Here is a 26,620-nt window from a genome sequence, read left to right as displayed (position 1 = left end):
GTGGATCATTTAAGCAATGAAAAGTTTTCTGCTGCGCTAGTTCTCCCTTGGCCCTTCCTCTTCATTCATTGCTCTATGTACAGCACTGTTCCTTGCTGCTAATTTCAGGGTTATTAGTATAGAATAATCATGGGAATTAGAAAAGAAGGAAGGTAGAGTTACAGAAAACTGTAATTTTGAGACTGGAATTAAACACAAAATATTAACTTAATATCTTCAAGGGACTTAATGATTTCCATACACTAATTTTTTGTTTGTTTTTGAAGGAAGGACTAATCTCTTGAAATTTCCAGTTTTGAAGTGGAAGTATGCGAACTGTTAGCAGATGGAGAGTATCCTTCTAAATTATAATAGTGCCTTAAATTTGTATGTAGCACTTTCACAAACATCTAATTTGCTTCTCAAGATTGCCCTCTGAAATAGGAAGAACAGATATGATCTCTTTTAAAAAGTGGATAAAAGTAAGATTTAGAAAGTTTGAGTAATTTGTCTAAGTTCACATGTATACGAGAGCATGTGCTAATTAATTAGTCCTCTGCACTCTCGTCTGAACAAAGCTGCCTTTATAAAAATTGGCAGCAGGTTGACTTCATATTTCTCAATTCCAAACTCTGCCTGAGTATTTATGTTGAACCCAGAGGTTAGATTCAACTGTTGGTACTTGTATTTTGACAGAATTGTTGCACACACCTTATTTTTTGTTAGGCCAGGACAATTTTGCCTCTCAGATGCATTCTAACCTTTCAATGGATTTTTTGCTTACTTTGAAATTAAATAAACCTAACGTTATCATGGTGCAGTCTTCCACATTTCTGATAATTTTGCATTATTTTCTTTGTCTATATGTTCCCTCTTTTTAAAAAAAAAAAAAAAAATTTTTTTAACGTTTTTTTATTTATTTTTGAGACAGAGAGAGACAGAGCATAACGGGGGAGGGGCAGAGAGAGAGGGAGACACAGAATCGGAAGCAGGCTCCAGGCTCTGAGCCATCAGCCCAGAGCCCGACGCGGGCTCGAACTCACGGACCGCGAGATTGTGACCTGAGCTGAAGTCGGACGCTCAACCGACTGAGCCACCCAGGCACCCCTATATGTTCCTCTTTTTAAGATGTACAACTTAAGTACATTGCATAGGCTTTTAAAAAATGTGGCAGTTTCCATTAGACTCTCTAGGTACATTAAATGCCAATTGTGCATAAGAATAAAAATGTAATAGAAAAGATAACAGGAGTGTCTTTTTTTTTTTAAATAAAAAGTGAAATTCTGAATTTATAAAAAAAAAATGGGTTAAAGGTAGTTGTAATCCATTACAGAGTGATATGTCTTTATGATCAAGTGTATATCAACAGGTTCCTTTAAGTCAGTGAATCTGTTAGGAATGCTTATCTGATCACCTATGGCCCTTTAAGGAAAATAAACACAAATGCCAGGATTTAATTCTAACATACTAAATCAGCATATTTGGGTCCTGGATGAATGTAGTTTTTAAAAGCTTCACAAGTGATTAAGATGCTCACTTCTGTTTAAAAACTAGTGCCTAAAGTTATAGTTCTGTTTTACTTAAAATGTACTAAAAACTTCTCAGAAACATGATTTACAAAAAGACAAATCTATACATGTTCTCCGAGGAATATTTGGGAAATCAGGTTGAATTTATTTGCTGTTTGTTAAAGGAAAATGTCACATTTACTCACAGTTGACTCTTAAAAAATATTGAAATAATTCATATATAAATTACATCCTAAAGTGTATAATTAAAAAGTTTTAGTATATTCACAGAATTGTGCAACCATCACAACAATCTAATCTAGAACATTTTTATCATCTCTAAAAGAAACCTCTTAGCCATTAGCTGTCATACCCTGTTCCCACACCCCAAGCCTAGACAGCTAATTTCCAGTTTACTTTCTGTCTCCATGGATTTTCCTGTTCTGAACTTTTTATATAATGGAATCACACAATGTGTGGTGTTTTATGACCAGCTCTTTTACTTAGCATAATGTTTTCAAGATTCATTTATGTTGTTTGCATATTAGAACTTCATTCTCTTTTATGGCTGAGTAATATTCCATTGTATGGACATATTATACTTTATTGAGTATATTGATATGAACATTCATGTAGAAGTTTTTGTGTGCACATATGATTTCATTTCTCTTGGGTATAGACACAGGAGTGATTTTTCACTGGGCCATGTGTTAACTCTGTTTAACATTTTGAGGAACTGCCAGATTGTTTTCTGTAGCAACTGTACCATTTTACATCCCTACTAACAATGTTTGAGGGTTCCATTTTTTCCATGTCCTGGCCAGCACTTATTTTTATCTGCCTTTTTGAATATAGCCATCCTAGTGGGTGTGAAGTGGCATCTCATTGTGGTCACAGTTGACTCTTGAGTTTTTATCAGGAGACCTTCCTAGGTTAGCTGTGGCTGAAGATTTTAATTATTTAACCTCTTTGAAGACTTTGGAAATAGAAACCGAATTCAAATCTATTACAAAACTCAGGTTGTGTCTGTTCAACTTTTAATGATCCATTTCTTTTCACCTATACTGTCACTACTTTAAGCTTCTGTTATCTCCCATCTGGAATATTGGAATATTGGGCTAGATCTTCTAACAGGGCTTTCTGTTTTGTTTGTTCTTGTCCAGTGTGTTCTTCACACAGTTGCAAAGGAGAATGCTTTCATTTATTTGTTTGTTTGAGAGAGTGTGAGCAGGGGAGAGGGGCAGAGGGAAGGAGAGAGAGAGAATCTTAAGCAGGTTCCATGCCCATTGCAGAGCCCAATGTGGGGCTCAATCCCACAACCCTGAGATCATGACCTGAGCTGAAATCAAGAGTTGCACACTCATCTGACTGAACCACCCAGGCACCCCTAAGAGAACTCTTAAAAATGCAGTTTATTAGCCATTTCCATTTTTAAAAAATCATTTGCTTCTCATTGCACTTAGGACAAAAACCCCACTCTTTTCCATAATCTTCAGGACTCTGATGATCTCACCTCTCTGCCTAAGTTTATTTCACAGTGTTCTCCTCCTTGGTCAGTGAGCCTCAACCACACTGGCCTTATTTCAGTTCCTTAAACAGGCTAGGCTCTTTCCAGCTTGAGAGTCTTCAAACATGACTGTTTTCTTTGCCTGGGGTGTTTGTAGATCCACACCTCTGGCTAATTGCTGCTTATTCTTTAGTATTCAAGTTCAGTATTATTTCCTTAGAGAAACCTTTCACAAATTCTCTATTCCCTAATTTATTCTATTTCATCTTTCCCATTCTTATCTTTAATCATAACTTTTATATTTCATCACAATACATATCACAGCTTGTAATTATGTATTTCTATCATTAGATAGATATTTAGTTATTTTTGCTTGTAGACTGTGTTCCATAGTGGAAAGAATCTTGCCTTTTGCTTACCCCATCCTCAGATCCTAGACCAGTCTTTTTGATCCATGGTAGGCGTATAACATATAGGTGAATGAGTTTATCAGTAGCCAATATAGTATTCTAGGTCTAAATTGTCTCAAGTAGTTTCCATAAAGAGATGTATAGAAAGAGAATATTGGGGTATGCTATTTTGATGATCAGGGAAAATTAGTTAACACACTTATTTAATCTTTGATAAAATAAGTGCACTCTTATTATTTATCAGAAGAATGATAGCTCATATTTATTGAGCCTATGCAATGTATGAGGCAACTTTCTAAGCTCTCTTGCACATATCATCTCATTCATTCCTAGAGGAGCCTTATAGAGTAGGTATTAATAGTATCTGTTTTACAGGTGATGGAACTGAGGTTCCATTGAATTTATGTGAGTTAATACACAGGGACTCTTATTGGAGGATCATATACTTCTCTTCACGGGGGCTGGAGTTTTTCTTTTCACTGGTTTATTGTCAAAAGTGTGATTTGGCAGTTTGCTTATTTGCCTTTAATACATTTTCAAGGACACTGTTTTCATAGATGGTCAAAATTGTGGGAAAAGAGACTGACAAGTGGTAGTGATCCATTGTAATTGTAGAATTGACTCTTAGCATCAAATGAAATATCTGTGTGCACAGTTACATTCATTTCCCTGTGTGTGGGAGTCCTTTATTTGAGGGAATGGAGAGGTTAATCTGCTTGATTCCTTAAGAAGCAAAATGGTTTAAGAAAGAGGACTGTACTGGAAATCAAATACAGTTGACCCTTAAACAATACGGGTTTAGGGACGTCTGGGTGACTCAGTTGATTAAGCATCCCTTTGTTGATTTTGGTTCATGTCATGATCTCCCCATTCATGAGATCAAGCCCCACATCAGGCTCTGCACTGATAGTGCTGAGCCTGCTTGGGATTCTCGCTCTCCCTCTTGCTCTGCCCCTCCCCTGTGCTTGCACTCTCTCTCCCTCAAAATAAATAAGTAAATGTTAAAAAAAGAAAAAAAAAAAAAGAAAAACAATACAGATTTAAACTGTGTGGGTCCACTTATATAGAGGTTTTTGATATATGTAGTACTAGTACTATAAATATATATATATTCTCTTTTTAAATAACTCTTTAGCTTACTTCATTGTAAGAATACAGTATGTAACATACAATATATGTGTTAGTCAAATGTTTATGTTATTTTTAAGGCTTTTGATCCATAGTAGACTGTTAGTAGTTTTTGAGGAGTCAGAAGTTATACAGGATTTTTGACTACATGGGAGGTCAGTGCCTCATCCCCGGTTGTCCTTTAAAATTAAAATCTCTGCAATAGGAATCTAGTTTTCACAAACTCCCTCACATGATTCTGGGGCACACTTAGAATTTGAGAACAAGCGATTATAGCCTTTTCCTTTTCATGATACATATGTATAGTTCTAGACTGGTGGAACTTCAGCAGAGTAAACCTTGGCCCAGAGTAACTAAATGTGTCCTTTTCTGTAAATGGAGTATCTGATAACATGTACTTTGTCTCGCAGTGTTGTAGTGAGCATAGGACCTGTAAAGCAGTGAGAACAATGCCTAGTACATGGAAAGTACTTACAAATGTTGGATACGGTACATCACTGGAGGCCTGTATCTGTGTCAGAAAGAAAAGATTTGCTTAAGTTTCACCTTAAAAAGGAAGATTGCCCAATCCAAAGAACAGGACATAATCTGTTGGATATTGTTCTTATTAGACTTTGTAATCATCTTTAAAAAAATTGACTTTGTTATTATGTTTTCACTAACCTGAACATGTCTGTGTTCTTTTTTTTTTTTGTAATTGTTTTATGTTTATTTTTGAGAGAGAGACAGAGAGAGAGAGAGCACAAGCAGGGGAGGGGCAGAGAGAGAGGGAGACACAGAATCCGAAACAGGCTCTAGGCTCTGAGCTGTCAGCACAGAGCTCGACGTGGGGCTCAAACTCACGAACCGTGAGATCATGAACCGAGCCAAAGTTGGACACTTAACAGACTGAGCCACCCAGGCGCCCTGAACATGTCTATGTTCTATGTTCAGCACCTAAATAGTCTGGGAATATTGTATTTGCTCAGTAAGTAAGGAAAAAAATGAATGAATGAACCTGCGTTTTAGTCCTGGTCTGCTGCCAGCCAGTTGTGTGGTTTTTGCCAATTTTATTTCTTTGGGCCTCATTTTCTTAATATTGAAATGAAGTTGTTGGAACTAGGTGATATCTAAAGTTTCCTCAACCCCCCTGTAGTTTTAACTCTTGTTAGAGGATAAAACTTGAATGAGGGTCATAATTAGTTTTTCATAGATTGACCTAATTAGGTATCTTTGCTTAAATAGCCCTACTTAATAGCTACTTTTATCACTTTTACCAAATTTGGTTTTATTTAGTGAAGCCATTTCTGTGCTTCAGTAGATAATCTCAAAGGAAGCAGTTCGGTAAAAGGGAAAAAAAAAACCCCAAAACCCAGAGTTTTGAGTTCAGAGAGACCTGGATTTGAATGTCTAATCCCTTCTGCATCATTTCCCAAATTTTTTGAGAAAGAAAAAACAAAAAAAACCTTATTGAAGTATATAATATGCATACAGAAAAGTGGATATGTCATAAGTGAATAGTTCAGTAAATTTTTATAAACTGGACACTACTTGTGTAACCAGTATCCCTAGAGGCCCCCTTAATACCTTCCCTCCTTCATAGTGATGCCTGCCTATCCCTTTCCCAGAGGTAACTATTACCTTGACTTCTAATGTATAGGTTAGTTTTGCCTGTCTTTGTACTTTATGTCATCTGAACCATTCAATATGTCTCTTGTATCTGGCTTCTTTCATTCAGTATTATGTACATTAAATTCATTTGTACTTTGTGTAGCTATAGTTTGTTCATTTTTACTTTTCTATCTATAGCTTTTCTTTGTGTGACTATAACACCTTTATTCTATTATTAAAGGCTAGTTGGGTTGTTTCAAGTTTCAGGCTATTATAAATAGTATTTCTATGAATATTCTAGTACTTCTGGTGAACATATAGAAATATTTCTGTTAGCTGTATACTTAGGAATGGACTTGCTGGTTCAAGAATAACCCCTTTCCTTCTTTAAACATCAAAAACATTTAACAGACCCCCACATGATGGCCATATTTGTAATATTAGTTTAAAAAATGCATGATAGAAATTGACAAGGAATTTAATTCATCTATGTAAGATAATGTCATTAGGTTGGGAATCAAGGTATCACTTAGGGCTGTGTAACTTCCCTTAGATTCCATTTCTTTATGTACCACACTTGGTCTGGATTTCCATATCATAAAATGGGGATGGAAATACTCATCTCAGAAAGTTGTTGAGGATTTGATTATTTAATTTGTGAAAGCACTTAGTACAGTGTCTGGGATGTGGTTAGTACACAATAAGTAACAATTCTGTTTTGCTGTCCTTCCTTTGTAATAATGCTCAAGTAGTTGCAGTAGATTGTGGTAAACACATCCTGAATTTACTCTTCTATCTCAGCCACCTCAACTTCAGTAGTCTTTTCACAAAAGTGATTTCTAAATCTGTCATCTTAGTACTGACCTCTATATTGGACCTTTAACTGCTTCAGACTGAACTAATTTAGCCTGCTTCCCCACAACCCCAACCCTACCCCCTACCTCGTAAGCTTTTCCTTCTGACACACTACTATTTCCTATTAAATAGCCCCACCTGGGGCACCTGGTTAAGGTGCTTAATCAGTTAAGCATCTGATTGTTGATTTCCGCTCAAATCATGATCTCACGGTTCGTGAGATCCCCTCTTGCCCCCACCCTATATGCCCCTTCTTCCTCTCTCTCTCTCTCTCTCTCTCTCTCTCTCTCTCAAAAAAAAAAAAAAAAGTCCCAACTTTCTTCCAAGTACCTAAACTTGGTTCCTGGAATATCAGAATGGAGGGAATACCAAGAGTCATTTAGTTTTAGTAAAGATACATGCATTAATTGGGGCACCTGTGTGGCTCAGTCGGTTAAGCGTCCAACTTCAGCTCAGGTCATGATCTCACCGTTTGTGGGGGCTCTGTGCTGACAGCTCAGAGCCTGGAGCCTGCTTCAGATTCTGTGTCTCCCTCTCTCTCTGCCCCTCCCCTGCTTGTTCGTTCTGTCTCTCTCTCTCTCTCTCGCTCTCTCTCAAAAATAAACAAACATTAAAAAAATTTTTTTAAAAGATGCATCAATTTTCTGCAGATGTTTCTGGTGTTTGTTTTTTTTTTTTAAAGTATGTATTAGCACTCTTGGAATACAAAGATAAGACATAGTGTCTGCCTTTAAGCAGCTGACACTCTAGTCAGAAGGACAGACAAGTATATTGATACGTTTATGCTAAGTGCTATGTGATTGTGGAGTGTACTATGGGAGCAACTCTAATTTCACCTGGGCATCTAGGGAGGTAAAATTTGAGTTTCAGAGTTAACTAAGAGAAAAGCCTAAGGACATTCTGGACAGAAGGAACAGATGTGAAGACACAGAAGTAAATAGCATGATGCTTTTAGGGAATAGTACCAATAATAGCTAACATGTATCGAGTATGTACTGGTGTGTACTGGTATCTAAACCTGTTAAATGTTCAGCATAGTTAGAATGAAGGGTCAAAGGTACAAGGCAGTGGAGGATTTGGTAGTAAGTAAGCCTAGACAATTGAGGCCTAAAATGCAGATCTCTAGAGTCCTGGTGCAATATTTTTTATCATCCAAAATTCTTTTTGAAATGTATAATATGGTGTATTGGTTGAAATGAATAGGCCATTTCTTCCAGGCCTCTGACTCTAAAACCTGGACTGTTTTAACTGTATTTGTTGAAGTATATAGTTAAGCATTTTGTAAACTTCCTTAGACAAAAAAAAAAAAAAAATAAAAAAAAATAAAAATCACAAAAGAGACATTTGAAACCAGGTTGCCCTGATCTTTAGTTTTGTGTTTGTTCCCCCCCCCACCCCCCCGTGCTCCCAGGTCTCTGAATTTTCAAGGTATTAAGTCAGATAAAGAGAACAACCTTTATGGTTGTCCTACTTTTCCTCTGCTCCAGATTCTTACACGTTTTCCAGGGCTTGGTTCAGATGTTACTTTTCTAGAAAACTTCCCAGCAGTGCCAAAGTTAAATATTTTTCTATTTGCATCAGACCTTTTTCATACAGTTCATACTGTTCACTAGTTCCTTGCTGTATTTACTTACATGCATGGCTTCTCCACTAGGTTTTGATACTAACTTTAATGTTCTTAGTACCTAGCCCATCATCATAATAGTAAGGACCATCATTTATTTCTTGTCTTCTGAGTCCTGGGCCCTGTGATAGTTTCTTTTTATTTATTATCTTTGATCCTGAAAACTTCTGTATTGTAGATACAATATTGTTAAAATCATCTCACAGGTAAGGGAACTGATGCTTTAGTTAAATACAATCTTGTCAAAGATGATAGAATTTATCAGTAGTCACTGTTTATCTGACTTTAGACTCAAGTGCATAAAATGACTTTAGTTTGCCGGGGAGGCTGGCTTACCTTTTCCTATCAGTAGTCTTCTGTGGATCCAAATGCATTATTAACCTGATACTCAAAACTAACTGGTTGTAAGTAATCCCATTGATATGTCAGACAGGTCTACAACTTTTAATAGGATTTTACTTATGATAGTACAGGAAACATTTAACTATAGTTCTACTTTATGTGCTCATCTGTAGTTTTATTAGAAACTGCTGGCATAATTTATTTGTGAGAAAGTCCAGACTGAATCTTTGTTTCTGTTACTCTTTGTGAAGAATTAAATACATGTTGAACATGTATAAATATTTGAGCTGTTTTACATTTTATATATAAATTTATATTTTATACTTTAAAATCAGTCTGCCAATCATTTTAAACTATTATCTATTTTCAGTTTTCATATAATTGATTAAAAACATTTTTTTATTATTTATTTTTGAGAGAGAGTGGGAGCGAGAAAGGAGCACAGAGAGGGAGACACAGAATCTGAAGCAGGTTCCAGGCTCTGAGCTGTCAGAGTCTGACTCTCAGGGCTTGAACTCAAAAGCCGAGAGATCATGACCTGAGCTGAAGTCAGACGCTTAACCAACAGAGCCACCTGGGTGCCCTGTATTTGATGTTTTAATGAAGTTTATCATTTTAATCTTATGTTTTATTAGGCACAATCCTTTAACAATTTTTGTTGAAAAAATTTTAAAGCATTAATTAATTAATTGAGGCCACCATGAAGTATATAACATATTACAGAGAACTGTTCTCGGGGCCATGGGAAAGAAGACCACAAAGACACTTAAAGTCTTCTTTAGGAAATGATACACTAAAAAAGTAAAATCCAGTCAAACACGAAATAAAACAGTATAAGTCAATGAGACGAGCTGTAAATCAGATATTATATTCGTTGTCAAATGAGAGCTGCAGACTTCAAGTGTTAGAGAAGTTCAGAAAGGGAGGCAGTTGCTATGGATTAGGGCATGTATATTCTCTGGTGAAAATTGCTTCTTGATTGAGGGGGATTTGAAAAAGTCTTAAATATTACAGTGGTTTGTAGCCCTCCGAAGAGCCATAGCACATAAACATGTAGTATATCTAGGTTAATAAAATTTTCTGGGAATGGGAGAAGCAAACTAAAAGTGCCTTGGGGGAAAGTGGCAATCATGAGAAACTGGGCACCGAAGGACAGACAATAAGTTTTAGGTAAGTAATGAAGAGAGGGTGTTTTATAAGTAAGAATTGTAGAGAAGCAGAGTCAAGATAGATTTCTTGGAGAAGATAATTTTTTAACAGTTGAGATTGGCTATGTTACATGTCTTACATGCGTCTTAATACTAAGCCCCTAGTTATCTTGAAGAGTAAAGAGTAGGAAACTAAAATCTTAGGATTTCATTTTAAACATGTCCAAATTCAAGTGTTGTGGTAGATTACCTATTGTGCCTACATGTTCATCCTTTACCAGTTTTCTGACTGGAGGTAGAAGGTCATTTCATTTCTTCATGCAGGTATGTTAGCAGTACTATTTATCTTAGCAGACTTATTAGATATGGAATTACCGTTCTCTTGTGCTTTCATTTATTCACTAAGTTGCAGAATATCAGAATTTTAGAGAATAGGGAAAACTGTAGAGATTGTTTAGTTTTAAACTCCTCTTTTAGATTAGAAATGAGGAACTTGAGGCTCAGAAAGGTTGAGAGACCTATATAAAGTTCCATGGATATTAGTGGCAAAACCAGACTTAGGTCTTCTGACTTCTGGTCAGTTGCCCTTCTCACAGTATCCTTCTGTCTCGTAGAAGCTTCATCTGGAAATAGAAGTCTTAATTTTAGTGATTTATTTCTTAAGGTCTAACCAGATTATCATTTCTTTCTTCATTTTGTCAAGAATGTAGAAAGGCAGTGGGTGGGGGGTTTTTACTTTTTCACTTTATTAGTCTTAACCTTAGGCAACTTATTTAACCTTTTTGCCTAATGTTCTTTATATGTTAAATGGGGATAAGAAAACTTATCTAATGATAAAGTGGCTGTCAGGATTAAGTTAGATGGCCTTTATAAAGTCCTTTCTTTTATGCTTGGCATATCTTAAGAATTGAGTAAAATTTTTTTCTTTTTTTTCCCCTTTTTTCTCTCTAGAGCACTTACCACATTGCATTACAATTATTTATTTTATACACACCAGGTGGGGTTCCTGGAGATTTTTCCCCTCAGTAATTTCTCAATTTTGTAGTAATAATATGTGAACTGTGAATATATTCTTAAAACAAAAAATGAACCATTCAAGCTACCCCAGGAATTTGCTACTAAAACAAACATAGGAATGTTCTTGTATTTCATTTGTCTGTTAGAGAAGAATTAATTAACTGTTGTTCATTTTTAATAGTCCTAATTCTATAATAAACTGACTTTACTTCCTACATTGTTACTTGTTTGAGGCCTTGCTTTGACCTTAAGAGAGAATTACTTCATTTATAATTTTTCAAAGAAAGTGTATTGATTCTTTCATTTGGCCCTGGTCTCTGTCCCTGACTGTTTCTTTGATTGCCTTACAGATCTCTGAGGAACATGAGTGCAATGATGAAGTTTCTCAGGAAGATGAGGGGTTTATGGGTATATCCCCTCTTTTACAAGCACATCATGCTATGGAAAGAATGGAAGAATTTGTTTGTAAGGTAAGATGACAGTTTCTTGTTATTCCTATGCTATATATTTAACCCTTCCCAAACAGAAACCTTTAAGGAGAGCTGCCTTTGGTTTACTCTGGGGATAATCTGTAGCAAAATGGAGACAGAAACAATATCATGACTTTAACCCTGTTTAAGACAAAATACATTTGTTTGCCTGCAGCAGCCATGATAAGGTTGTGATAAAACTAGAATATCCATCTATTAACAAGTGTTTCCTGATGTAAGTTAACAGAATAGATGTCTTGTTGATAGTTTAGATAAGACAGGATGAAAGTTGTGTGTGTGTGGGGGGGGAGATGATGCCTAGAGATACTGAAGTCCCAAGTGCCTTGAATCTCTTTTGTTATTTGACTGTGATGGCAAATGTGCTAATTTTGCTAAAGATTATTTGGCTAATCAAACTATTCTTTAGATAGAAATTTCCTGGTTTTCATGAACATCCAGGATTTCCAATTTAGCTGGCATGTTTTCAGTCTCTAAAGTTTTTATTCTAACACATTATCTGATTCTTTAAGACCTATTGTGGGGATTTTTTCCTTCTAAATCGGTAACTGGAATTGGGGGTGCTTTCTTAGAGAAAATAGGGACACTGGTAAATTTACAGCTACTTGATAATGTGATCATTAGATAGGGCTCTGACAGATCTAAAGTCACAAGTCAATCTATGTTTGTATGTGTAAATAAATTCATTTGTTAAATATTTCTGGAGAACTCTTGATCATTTAGAGAGAAATTTTTGTGACTCTTAGCTTTTTCATGGGTTTCATGAAACCAAGACTTTTTATGCCTGTGGTCTTGGATCCTGAAAACTAAATTAGGTTTGCTTACATTCACAGTGGTGGTAGAAATAATTGGGGCCAGTTGACTCTAGAATACTATACTTTGGACAAGAGGATGAGAAGAGGACATTATAGACACCCCTTCTAAGATAAAGGGATGGATGAAGAGTGGTGAGGGAGGGGTATAAATATTTATGGGTCTACTTAGAGCCTAGGAAATTTTAATCAGTGTTTGAAAATTGATGAAAAAAAACCCAAGCAAAACCATAGCAAAAAGCCAAGCAAAACAATGCATTCTTTCTAGTGATTGCTGTCTTAGGAGAATGAATACAAAAGTATATAGAAGATACATTTTGTTTTTCAACAGGCAAATTTGATGGTAAATCTCTCAAAGTTGGATATTTAGTGTCTGGGCCATTATGGATTTTTAATATTTATAGATCAGTGGGGTCCTATTCTCTTTTATTCTTTTTTATTCTCTTTTTCTGAACTAAGAGTAAAGAATAAAGCAAATAAAACTTTCAGTGTGACAGCTAATGGGAGAATAACTAGGGCATTTGTTTGCTCCAAACTATGATTTACTGAAGAAAACTGAATGGAGCACAAAAATTATTACCATTCCCTTATCACCCTCTAGAGTTTGTCTGTGAGAGTGGTCTGAAGGGGCTTCCTGTGACATGACATTCTCCAGGCTTGCTTCACCTGCTGCCGTAGTGCACCTGAGTGTACTTGACACTAGAAAAAATTTTTTTCTTGTATTGGAAGCAAGTAAACAGTATTTAAAATGAAGTGTCCTGTGGCCTTGCTTGTATACTTACTATCCCTTTTGGAAAAGCTTTTCTTATAGGAATAGGGGAAATAAAATCATATAATCTTTATTGAGTGTCTAAGTTTGATCATGGTCTCTTTTTTCCCAGCCTTCAATTAAGAATAAATGTTTTGTGCGTTAATGGTCTAATATGAATCCAGTGGACCATTGCTCAGACATTTCTTCTATGCAGTGCCTTTGTTCTGCTTATAAATGAATATGTATTTGATTAAGCTGTGATCCTATCCTTTTTACTATGGAGAAGTAAAAGAGGATGCCTGTTTGGGTTGGCATTTGGATGGACTCCCAAGTTGAGAATTGAGGTTGCAATGTCAGTTGAATATGACACTAATTTCAGTATAATTATGAAAGTATATCACCTTGGCTCCGTTTAGACCGTTAGAATGTTTGTTTAGAAACAGTGGAGAAAAAAATCACTCTGATATTACATGCAAATACAACTAGTAAGAAACTCAACATATTCTTTCTGACTGCAGAAAGTGTTCATTTTGACTGTGTGGGATAACACAATAGCACTTTTCATATGGTCACACAGAGCTGTTTGCATATTGTGAACTACGGAGCAGTTGTGAGGATTGATTTCTCTTTTTCTCTCCCTGTTAGCATATAAAATTCTCCCAAAGTGAAACAGAGTAGCATCTTGTAAAGTTAACATTAACAGTAACTATCTTTTTTCAAGTAAAAATCAGATAAAAGAAATTCAGTATCTTGGAATGTTCTCTTTCTCTCCAGAAAGTCCTTATACCAGTAGACATTAAAAATCTAACTTAGTCTTTTGGCATTATTATTTTTTTACTGTATGTTATGAACAAGCATGGAATGGTCAGATTTGCACCCGTAACTGCAGGCCTCACAGTTTGAGTTAGAAGGTGAGACAGGAAGTGGGGAGGCTAGAGAGTGAGTTTCAATAGTGTTAAGAGGGCCACGTCTACTCTTAAATTTTTCTCATTTCCTTTGGAGTTACACAGAAGATCAGTTCTTTTATAAATGTATTTCAGTAAGAAGGATTAAGGATAGCAGAGAACAGGAAGATGTGGAACAAAAGTCATTTTGCATAGTAGAGAGAGAGAGAGAGAGAGAGAGAGAGAGAGAGAGAGCGCGAGCCAAGTTTGTATAGCTTAGCCGTGTTATTTGTCACAAGAACCCTGGGGGATAAGTGTGGGGGTCATTGTCTGAACCTGAAGCCTGTAGGTTGACCACGTACCTGGCATTTTTCCTTGTATCCTTCTGGTTAGTAGAAATAAGTTAGTTGAGGATTAAGTGATCCTTGTGATGTGTACTCTCTGGGCTGAGAGACATTAAAAGAAACAGTGCAGAGGTTGACAAACTTATTTTAAGGAAGAGTACCAAATTCCTGACCCTTTCCTGTTATAGTCTTTGGGGGAGGGACAGTGAAGAAAAGGGAGAAGGGGAGGTGGTGACGAGACTTGAAGGGCAGTGAAGGTTGAGTTTCTTTACCATCTCTCCAGCATGATTGAGGGTGGATTAGTCACTAACTCTTAGGTAGGTAATAAATAGCCTCTGGGGATGGTCAGGATTACATACCACCTGTGGGGTGGATGCTGGGGCTTGCTTTGGGTTATTTCATTTGATCCTTAGGAAGTAATCAAAGTATTGTTACCTTCATTTTATAAATGAGGAAACTGAAGCTTGGTGATTTTCTTTTTCTTTTTTTTTTAAGTTTATTTTTGACAGAGACAGAGTACGAGCATGAGCTGGGGAGGGGGAGAGAGAGAGAGAGGGAGACACAGAATCCAAAGCAGGCTCCAGGTTCTAAGCTGTCAGTACAGAGCAGGGCTCGAACTGTGAGATCATGACCTGGGCCAAAGTCAGACGCTTAACTGACTGAGCCACCCAGGCACCCCTTGGTGATTGTTGTGGTAGGAAGAGAAGGGAGAGGGAGAGATTTTAGCAGAAGACACAAAAGTGATTCTGATATGTTGTTGGGGTCCAGGAGCAAATGTTCAAGAAAGAAATCTTGAGACATCTTTGGTGCAAAAAAGGTGGTTTTATTAAAGCACGGGATAGGACCTGTGGGCAGAAAGAGCTGCATTGGGGTTATGTGTGACTGATTATATACTTTTAAGTTGGGAGGAGGTTAGGGATAGCATAAATCTCTAAGGAATTTGGGAGCAAGATTTCCAGGACCTTGAGGGACTAGCTGCTATTAAGAAAAGATCATTTACTACTGCCTAGTAAAACCACTTGTCATGAGACCCTTCAGATGTGTATCAGTGGGCCATATGCTTGGAGGGTGATTGCTAATATGTATCTTGGGGAGTGGGTAAAGATAAGGAAAGTTTCCAAAAGGATCTTCATATGTTAAAGAAGACTTATAGGATCCTGGAGTTCAGGCTAATGTCAAGTTAAGGTTGCCTTTTGCCTCTAGCAAAGTATTAACATTGAGATCAGCGAGTTCCGGGAAGAAGGCCACTCTGCCTGTCCCAAGTACTTGTCAGTGGGCTGTAAGTTGTAAGGAAATTTACTTTTTTCTTTTGCCTTTGTTCTTTACATCAATTCTGTATACCAACTTAACTATTAATAGGGTTCTGTTGACTGGAAGCCTTACCAATAACATAAACTCAACTATACTGTATTCTTACAATAAAGTAAGCTAGAGAAAGAAAATGTTACCAAGAACATCATAAGGAAGAGAAAATTCATTTATAGGACTGTACTGTAAAAAATCTGCATATAAGTTGACCCATGCATTTCAAACCCACATTCAGGGGTCAACTGTAGTTCTTTTTTCCACCAACAGAAATATTAAATATAAGAACGGTCATATTTAATACCACAGGGAATTTTCAGAGGTAAAGTTTGTTGTGGATAATGAAGGAAGGAGAGTTTGTATATGTGGACCTCTCACCCTGCCTTTAGCCAGACTGAAACCAAGCTTGAAACCACTCCTTTAGGGCAACCAGTGTTGCTATGTTGACACAACCACATACGTATTTGATATTCTTCTTCCAGGTATGGGAAGGCCGATGGCGAGTAATCCCTCATGATGTACTACCAGACTGGCTCAAGGATAACGATTTCCTTTTACATGGACATCGGCCCCCAATGCCTTCTTTCCGGGCCTGTTTTAAGAGCATTTTCAGAATACACACAGAGACAGGAAACATCTGGACCCATCTCTTGGGTATGTAATATCAATGGTGTCAGGAATTAGTGATTCACTATATATTTTTTTCCCCCATGTATTTGAGGGTTAAGGATAAAACTTAAAATGTATTTGGGACTTGCCATTTTGTTTTCTGAATTTCTAATGATAATTTCTTATTGGTTTACTCTGTGGTTATCCTAGTTTGCACTTTGATTTTATTATAGCTGAGTCATATTTTTCTCTACTTAGATTGTCAGCAGTGTCCTTGAACCAGGCCAAGGCCATTTTGCTATACAAAATGTGTATAATATTTTAATGAACAATGTGAGGAGGGTGGTTATTTAATAGGAATAAGCTGATTTTGGGGGAGCCTACGTGGCTCAGTCAGTTGAGCGTCCAACTTCGGCTCAGGTCATGATCTCACAGTTTGTGACTTCGAGCCCCGTGTTGCTCTCTGTGTTGACAACTCAGAGCGTGGAGCCTGCTTTGGATTCTTTGTCTCCCTCTCTCTGCCCTTACCTGCTTGCACTCTGTCTCTGTCTTTCTCAAAAACAAAAATGAACATTTAAGAAAACCCTGATTTTTCAAAGTCATTACTTAAAATATTCACAATTTTAGTTTCACTTGAAGTAGAATGTGATCTATAATTTTTTTTCCATCATGATTGCATATTAAAGAAAGAGTACAACGAGGGAAGATTAATCTTTTCAACAAATGGTATTCAGGAAAACTGAGTAATTATATGTGAAAGAATCAAGTTGGACCTCTACATCACTCCATATACAAAAGTAACTCAAAATGGATCAAAGACCTAAACTAAAACTATAGAACCATTAGGCGAAAACACAGATGTAAATCTTTGTGACCTTGAATTAGGTGACAGTTTCTTAGAATTGATGCCTAAATTTGGCACAAGCAACCAAATTAAAAATAGATAAGTTGGACCTTCCCAAAGTTAAAAACTTTTGTATGTCAAAGGACATTATCAAGAAAGTGGAAAGATCACCCACAAAATGGGAGAAAATATTTGTAAATCATACAGCTGATGAGGATCTAGTAAATAACTTTCTACAACTAAACAAGAAAAGGACAAGCATCTGAATAGACATTTCTCCAAAGATCTACAAATGGCCAGTAAACACATGGAAAGATGCTGAAGTGTCAACTCTGTTTCAGTTAAAAAAAAAATGATGCTCAACATCATTAGTCATTTTGGGAAATGCAAATCAAAAACTTTGAAAAATGTAATGAGATACCACTTTATATTCACTAGAATGGCTATAATCAAGAAAATGGAAAATAACAAATCTTGGCAAGGATGTAGAAAAATTACAACTCTCATACATTGCTGGTAGGAATGTAAAATGGTACAGTCTTTATGGAAAACAGTTTGGCACTTCCTCAGAAAGTTAAACTGAGTCAATAGCAGTTCTGCTCCTTAGTTAGGTACTCGAGAATATTGAAAACATATTCATACAAAAACATGTATACAAATGTTTTTTGCAACATTATTTGTAATAGTTGAAAAGTAGAAACAATCCAAACATCTTTCAGCTGGTGAATGGGTAAACAGGATGTGGTATATCCATACAAATGAAGTATTATTTCACAGTAAAAAGAGATGAAGTACTGATATGTGCTGCAGCATGGGTGAGCCTTGAAACATTATGCTAAGTGGCATAATCCAGACTGTATGATCCATACACATGAAATGCTCAGAATGGGAAAATCCACAGACACAGTAGATTGTGGTTGTCTAAGGCTGTGGGGTAATGGGGAGTGGGAGATGAATGTAATAGGTATAGGCTCCTTTTTGGGGTGATGAAAATATTCTGAAATTAAATAATAGTGATGGTCGCATAACATTGTGAATATGTTAAATCTTTTCTGGCTTACCCGATTTGACTTGCATTTCATATCACACATTTGACTTCCATTGTGTCTCCAAGTTCTTGCCTGCTAGTGTAGTGAGAGTGGAATAGAGAATCAAATCCAGCTTGTTGCTGACTTCCAACTCAGGGGTAAAAGATTTATTAAATAGATTGAACAGTCAGTCACATAGCACATGTTTAACTTCTTTTTTTTTTTTTTTTAAATGTTTGTTTATATATTTTTATTTTTATTTTTTTTTAACGTTTATTTATTTTTGAGACAGAGAGAGACAGAGCATGAATGGGGGAGGGTCAGAGAGAGAGGGAGACACAGAATCTGAAACAGGCTCCAGGCTCTGAGCTGTCAGCACAGAGCCCGACGCGGGGCTCGAACTCACGGACCCTGAGATCATGACCTGAGCCGAAGTCGGCCGCCCAACCGACTGAGCCACCCAGGCGCCCCAATGTTTGTTTATATTTGAGAGAGAGGGAGACAGCATGTGTGGGGGAGGGACAGAGAGAGAGGGAGCACATGTTTAACTTCTTAATTTCTGTGCCTTCCTTGTGTTAAGTGGCCTTTCCCTAAGCAATAAAAACATGTATCTCATTGTGAAAAAGAGCAGTTGAAAAACTGGTTATGAAATAACATAAATGGGCATAATTTATTGTCCTTCACTTTTGAATCTATTGGGTCAGTGGACAGGACCAGAGAAGCATAATATTCCTTGACACCTATTGGTGGAGGAAAGCTGTATTTCTTGCCAGGGTTTGGAGGTATTAGAATTCATTGCAAAGCAAACATAAAATGGACCTTTGAAAGCTGGACTCCAATATATGTGCCAAAAACTAACTAACTTACTTTCTTTCTCTTTCTTTCTTTCTTTCTTTCTTTCTTTCTTTCTTTCTTTCTTTCTTTCTGTTTATTTATTTTGAGAAAGAGTGTGAATGGGGGAGGGGCAGAGAGAGAGAGAGAGAGAGGGAGAGACAGAATCCCAAACGGGCTCTGCTCTGTCAGTGCAGAGACCAGCATGGGGTTCAAACTCAAAATTCATGAAATCATGACCTGAGCCATAATCAGCAGTCAGGCGCTTAACTGACTGAGACACCCAGGTGCCCCACCAAAAACTTTCTAAATGAAATTTTATACTAGATCTAGAGGTAGAAGTGGAATAATTTAGCCTTCTAAGGAGTAGCAGCATTGTATTTTTTTTTTTTTTTTGATTATGCTGTTAGATAAATAAGTTACTGTATTCTACAAACTCATTTTTTGAGGCTGAGGAGTATAGGGTACCAACCATGTATGAAGTAGACCAAAATTTTGGATAAGCCTCAGTTATTTGGAACATTTTTCTTATGGAACTTTTGATTTAGATATCATTATGATTGTGAAGGACTGAAAGCCTAATGAATATACAGCACTGTTTCTTCACAAGGATAATCTTTTCTCTCCCCACACTCTTTTCGTAGGTTGTGTATTCTTCCTGTGCCTGGGGATCTTTTATATGTTTCGCCCAAACATCTCCTTTGTGGCCCCTCTGCAAGAGAAGGTGGTCTTTGGATTATTCTTCTTGGGGGCCATTCTCTGCCTTTCTTTTTCATGGCTCTTCCACACAGTCTACTGCCACTCAGAAGGGGTCTCCCGGCTCTTCTCTAAGTACGTATCTGAAAGCCTACATTGTAATCAAATATTAGAGTCAGTGGTTAGGGAAAAACATCCAGTAGAGTAGGCAGAATTCTTGATACCATCTGAAGAGAACTTAAAAAAAAATTATTTATTTAGTTTTTAATTTAAAGCAAGCATCCTAGTTTGCCTCTTGGCTGTTACTGCTAGCTCATGTCATAGGGGATTAATTGGAACCTGTAGTGGGCAGTACTTTTTAACATCAAATGGATTTTTTTTTTCTTAATTTAGACTGGATTACTCTGGTATTGCTCTTCTTATTATGGGAAGTTTTGTTCCATGGCTTTATTATTCTTTCTACTGTAATCCACAACCTTGCTTCATCTACTTGATTGTCATCTGTGTGCTGGGCATTGCGGCCATCATAGTTTCCCAGTGGGACATGTTTGCTACCCCTCAGTATCGAGGAGTAAGAGCAGGTAAGAGATACGGGAGTTTTGCATTGGACATTGATTTATTTATCATTTTATTAAAGGCCTACTTGGCAAGTCTTATGCTGTGTACTTGTGATGCAAATATAAATAAGCCATAGTTTCTGTTCTTCAAGGGCTTTTTATGTAGTAGTGTTCATCAGTTATCTTAAAGCACTAGAGTTTAGGGTATTGTGAGCTTTATGAGCTGATGTATATATTTTGTAATTCACTTGAGTTTATGGCTATATGCTGTCCATAAGGCAGCAAGTGGCTCTGTAACCTTTGTAAAACAATGATTATTCTTAGTCTGTCAGCTTGGAGTATACTTTTTTTTTAGTGATTTGTTCTTTTGTTGTTATCATTTTTTTTTGTTTTGTTTTATATTTTTATTCTAACATGTGTACTGCTTAGGTAAATAAAAACTTCACTCCATACTGATTGTATTCTACTCAAGTAGGCACCATACGTCTCTTTTGATGTAAGGATAAAGAGGCTTTTTATATTTAGGATAATGGCTTGTTTAGCTGGAGATCATATGGAAAGCCAAAAGGCCTTGGCTGAGCTTTCCTGTAGAAGTGTGGAGTTCAGAGAGACATGTTTTTGTCTCCCAGTAGCCTGGGGACTCCTTGTAGCCAGAACCATGTCTTCAGTTTTCTATCCACAGTGCCAAGCCTGGTGCTGAGAATGAACAATTAGTAGTAAAAGGAATATGTTTTCTTTTGACCTTTAAAAAAACAAAAACAAAACATTGAGTATTAAAATCCAAGCTGCGGTTCTTCTACGGTTACCTAGAAGGTTAGAAGTTAGAATTTAACTTCTTGTTAATGACCACTGTTAGCAACAGTCTACCGACTTCCCTTTTTAAGTGATTATATGAGCAGATAACCAGTGGTCAGGATTGGCGTCCAGTAGTACTTAACTGTGGTGCTAAGCCTGCTTAAGCATGTGAGATAAGAAACATTCTGCTGTGATACAAATCAGAAGAACCAAGTTCCTGAGGTTCTGACTTCCAAGAATGATAGGAAAGACCAGTAGAGCCTTTATTTAACACGTAGAGGGAAATAACAAGTGAAACAGGATCATGATGATTTTTCTTCTGTGAGGAGTATTGCCATTTTCCTCTTCTCTTGGAGATGTATGTGTATACATATATTGCTGCATACCAGCAGTGTATTTGGTAATGTCCAAAGCAAGCAATATGCCTCCTGTATTTTGAGAGTTAAAGATCATTTTTAACTGTGTCAAAATGTAGGAGCAGTTACTGGCTGCTGAGAGGTGTTCCTGTGGTGTTTTGATGGACACAGATTTGTGTATATATTCATAACTTCACACACATATAAATTACTCAGCTTTTTATAGACTTTTACTTAACATTCTATTTATGACAGTCTAGTAATTTTTACTTTGTTTTAGTTCACTTAAAAAAAAATTTGTTGATTGAGATCACTTAGTTGATCTTATAACCTAGGTCCTATCCAGAAGTTTGAAAAACACTGCTATAAATGATCTGGAAAGCAGTAGGGCTGTGGTGGAGTGATTCTGATAGATTTCTGTACCAGATTGGTACTTTTTGGGCCTGGGAGCTTTCAGGAGCAGTCGTGCCCTCCCCTCCGCCCAGTTGCCACCTCCACCCTTTCACTCTGCTTAAACGCCAGGAATATCTGGTGTTTCACAGGGAAGATAAAATATGTAAAACTGCTCTGTTTTGCAATCTTTGTCTATAAAGAGGCAACATTTAGGGAAGTTTAAACAAACTCCTAAAACTGTCTATTCCTGAAACCCTTAGCAACACAATTCTGTACCCTTTGAGGACTGCTGACTTGTTAAACTAAGCATCTCTTAGTGGGAGGCTCCTTGCATTTGTAAATAGATCTGTCTTTTAGAACTTAGCTGTGCTGTCTGGTGTGGCAGTGTCCAAGAGTTTGAAGAACGTTTTTCCTTTCAAACAAGAAGCCAGTGTTGCATCACACTTGAAATATTCAGTTTGTAGAATTACTAGTACTGTGTTTTAATATTGACTCCTTCTTCCTTATTTCTCTTCTGCATTTTTGCTTTATTCTGTTCTTATGATTGCTAGGAGTGTTTTTGGGCCTTGGCCTGAGTGGAATCATTCCTACCTTTCACTATGTCATCTCGGAGGGATTCCTGAAGGCTGCCACCATTGGGCAGATTGGCTGGCTGATGCTGATGGCCAGCCTCTATATCACAGGCGCTGCCCTGTATGCTGCCCGCATCCCTGAACGCTTCTTTCCCGGCAAGTGTGATATCTGGGTAAGTATGATCAGGGGCAGTTAGTGTATATACATACATATCTGTTAGTTTGTTATTGGAAGACCGGGGAGTGAAATAATTGAAAAAGTTTTAGACTAAGAACTGAGAGACCTGTATTCTAGTTGTAACTATCCCTCATTAGTGTTTCTCTGGATAAGTACAGTGATGACTTCTGAGCACTAACTTGGTGTTGGCATGGTAGTGAGTTATCACTTTACATAGATTACCTCATTTAATACATCGGCCGTATAAGGTATGGCAACTTTTATTAATGTTTTCATTTTACAGATTAGGAAATGTGGTTTAGGGAGACTAGCAACATTAGGACAAGTTACTCCTGGGTGGTAGGAGCAGAATTTGAATCAGGCTAGTCTGATATCAGAATCTGTGCTCCTGTATACTACACTGAATTGGCCATGCATTTAGTTTGTTTTGGTTTCCTCATTTGTAAAATGAGGGTGATAGACTAGAGTTTTTACCAAAGTCCTTTTTGATACTAAAACAGTGATTTGTAATGAGAGATTGAGTGTGTATATGTGTGTTTGGTTACAATAGGAGGTAGAGTTAACTAGATTGTGGTTAAGAGAGAAGGAAAAAGGGATGGAAAAGAAATAGAAGGGACCAACAGATGGAAAATTTTATAACTGAAATTGGCCTGAAACATTTTCAATAGGTATAGAATTGGAGTGTTGCTGGATATGAAGTCTGACCTTTGGAATTCTGTTCCTCAAACCTGTTGCTGATTATTGTAGGCTAAGTTGATCACCTAGTCTTCAAAGTTTAATTTAGCCCTCCTAAAATGAAGATAATACTAATTTAGGCAATCTTTCAGGTTCAAATTAGTTAATTTATCTTTTGGAGATTGCCTCATCATCATTTTGATGTTGATTATGGAGATAATTCTCCCCCCACTTTTGGGAGAATGAATTCCCATTGGTTTCCTAGGAAGCCTTTCTTGGGATGTGATTTGTGGGTACTTCTAGTTTACACCTTTAAAATCAATATCTTTCCCTTGATGAATACTGTTTTTGCAACTGTACTTTTTCATTTTGAGAGTATAATGAGAGAATAGTGTAATTTTTGAAGTGATGTTTGGTGCACTGAGCAATTGATAACCCCTTTTAAGAAATGAACTAGCATTCAAAAGAACAGATTAAGTCAGAAAAAAACATCACATGCTTATAGACCAATTTCTTATTTGAGAAGGAATTAAAAGTCCCTGGCTTCCCTAGTCTTTTGATAGAGTATGTTCATGTAATTCCAGACTCTTAGAGCTGAGCAGACATATGTTTTGACCTTCTACCTAATCCTAGAAATCCCTGTAGTTTTTCTGGGAGAGAGCAACATTTAAATGGCCATAGCCCTGGTGCTTTATTCAGTCCATGATAAAAATCTCTATCAGCAATGAGAAAAACCTCCCCATGTCTAACTGCTGTCCATTGCTGGGCAAGGAGGAATCCTTGGGCCTTTGATGTCTGTTGGCAAGAGTATGTGTATGTCATTTGCCTCTGAGTTCACCAGATACTGCAGTGTTACGTGTGCAAATCTTCATGGTTAAAACTTAGTGGCAGCACCTTGATTTCTTTGGGGATGGCTAGCCTTCGGTTCATCAGAATGTGATATGCCTAATGGATGTTCCAAGATCTGTGGACACTTCGAATTTAAGCTCTGTCACCTCCGTTCCCTGCCCTGCTCAGCACAAATGATCTGAAGACTCTTTAGCAGACTTTAATAACGAATGGATTTCTCTCCCCCTCCCCACTCCCCCTTGCCTCCAGTTTCACTCTCATCAGCTGTTTCACATCTTTGTGGTTGCTGGCGCTTTCGTTCACTTCCACGGTGTCTCAAACCTCCAGGAGTTCCGTTTCATGATCGGCGGAGGCTGCAGTGAAGAAGATGCACTGTGACACCTTCCAGAAGCCAGGGATTGTGACCCTGAACCAAGGCCTGTGGTACCTGCAGGCCTCTCTTACTGGCCATCGATGCCAGTGCCAGAGGAGCCCCAAAACTTTGACAGCCTCATGGGCTTTGTGATGCCCCTGGGGCTCCACCTGGTACATGGCTGAGAAGAGAAAAACAAAAATAAATCATACCTCAAAGGATGGAGTGCATCAATTTGGAGAAAAGGAGAAATGGCCCAGACCTTGACTTATACTTGGGATCTATCAGTTGAGGGCTCTGCAAGACCCTTGGCAAACTGGCTTCTGATCCGTGTTCATATTTATTTGTAGAAGATGGGAAAACAGTTTAGCTGGTGGTTTGTTCTCCCTTTCTCTCTCCTTAAATCAGTAATACAAACAAATTTAGGTGAACATTTGTATCCTATTAAAGGGTGGGAATGTGATTTTAGATGCTCTTTTGGGAGAACAAAGAAATTAATGTAAATAAGATTTCTAACTTACTGTTTAAATAAGAATTTATATAAATGTTTAAAACATAGGGGTAGGGGAGGGAAGGGAATTTTTGTATAGAATGAAACATGCAAGTACCACACACTGTTTCAATTTTGCACAAGGTGACTGTAGGAGGTTCAGGTGATGGCCCCAGAATGTATAATGCCTTGGTACACCAAGGTGCCTTCTAAAGGCTGACATACCTTGGACCCTGGGGGGCAGAAAGTACAGCCCTAATCCAGTGATCACATGACCACTCTCATGTCTGAGAGCTTTTGAGAGTCCTGTGGTAGAGGGAAGCTGTATGTGTTTTCTCAGTGGAAGCAGCACGTGAGGCTAACAGGATGTGTTAGATAAAGGCTCTAGTTAAGGTATCATTTGAGAGACTGACTGGTTGTGCTGATAGTGACCCCTTCTAAAAAGTAGAGCCATCTACTTGGGAAAATCAGTTATGCCAGCAAAGGGGTAGTGGAGACAGTAGGAGGAGCTCTGGAAATGTTCTGATCTAATTACTTCCTGGCATCCTATTCAATTTTGTGGTGATTTTTATCTGATTGAAGGGATGTGAGTTTTCCATATCCTTGCTATAGAGCTCTGGAATGTCCTAGAAATTTCCTTCTGTTAAAGTCACTGCCCTAACTACCTTTCTTCCTCCTGGGAATGTAAGTGGACCTTTCCCTGGCATCACAGTTTCTGGCATGGAGCCAGCTACAAAAGAGATTCTGACTTGTCCAGGTGCCTCCTGAGCTCATTTACATAGGTTGGAGAATGCTTCCTTTAGATCAGGAAAGATGAATTTCACCTCTAGCATCGCTTAGTAAGCCTAGTTTGTGATACACATATCAGCTGTCCTTCGAACAAGAAGGCCAGTACCCACCATGGAGTTTTCAGTATTCTCTGAACCCCAGTTTTGGGGGATAGCATGATGGGAAGTTTTAAAAGAAAGTTGTTTGTTACTGCCAGGGAATCTGGTACAGTCCTTAAGCTGTATCTTTAAAGAGCTGCCAGGAATAGAAAAATGAGTTTTCGTGCCCCAGAGGTACCCTCAGGGAGAGTGGTAGGGGAAGGTTCTGGTTCATAGAACCCTGAGCTTGGCTCATAGGCAAACCACCGAAATAGCACTTGAGTCTTAGGTTACTTGCTATCATCCAAGACTCCAGTTGATTGAGTTACACCCTGGGGATTGTGGGCTTTAGAGGGAAACATTGAGGCCCTGAGCACAGGGACTGGCACCAAATAGGTGCTTGGGAATATGGGGAGGGCCTCCTTTTCAGTAATGAGTTTCCTTGGTCATTATTCTCCTTTCTCTCCCCTTCCAATCTCCAGCAAAAGCTGGGAACCAGGAAGAAGGACTCCACTGGTAGAACTTGGAAGGAACTTGAGTGTTTTGGTTCTGAATAAGGTAACTGCCCTGGGTGCTAGGGGACCCAGCAAAAGACTGAGTGGGTGAACTGGTGCAGTGCCTGACAACATAAAGAACAGTATTACTCCCTTTGAGGGAACGGTCCAGCAGGTCAGTGGCCATCGGGAAGAAAGCTCACTTAGTCTCATGGAAGCAACAGCACATATCAGAAGCCAGACTTGCTCTTCGGTCATGCACTTCGGGATACAGGGTGTAAGATGCAGCCCTGTAACAACACCAACAGAAGTAGCAGTTTCCGGGCCCAGTCACCCCACACCC

General features: G+C 37.8%; 1 protein-coding gene across 4 annotated transcripts in view; it reads left to right on the top strand.

The window, feature by feature from the left end:
* Positions 1 to 24,648, top strand: part of ADIPOR2 (adiponectin receptor 2) — an 82,093-nt gene extending 57,445 nt beyond the window's left edge. For all 4 annotated transcript variants that reach the window (XM_060658826.2, XM_060658824.3, XM_060658825.2 and 1 more), the window contains exons 3-8: positions 11,459 to 11,578; positions 16,175 to 16,346; positions 19,649 to 19,835; positions 20,094 to 20,281; positions 22,353 to 22,546; positions 24,325 to 24,648. In XM_060658826.2, the coding sequence (XP_060514809.1) occupies positions 11,459 to 11,578; positions 16,175 to 16,346; positions 19,649 to 19,835; positions 20,094 to 20,281; positions 22,353 to 22,546; positions 24,325 to 24,453 (990 nt within the window). In that variant the 3' untranslated portion in view covers positions 24,454 to 24,648. The remainder of the gene's footprint in view (positions 1 to 11,458; positions 11,579 to 16,174; positions 16,347 to 19,648; positions 19,836 to 20,093; positions 20,282 to 22,352; positions 22,547 to 24,324) is intronic.
* Positions 24,649 to 26,620: the final 1,972 nt, after the last annotated feature.

The sequence above is a fragment of the Panthera onca genome, chromosome B4, assembly GCF_046562875.1.
Source record: "Panthera onca isolate mPanOnc1 chromosome B4, mPanOnc1 haplotype 2, whole genome shotgun sequence".
NCBI lineage: Eukaryota > Metazoa > Chordata > Mammalia > Carnivora > Felidae > Panthera > Panthera onca.
Note: the sequence above shows the minus strand (reverse complement) of the source record. Positions and strands in the feature narration are given on the sequence as shown.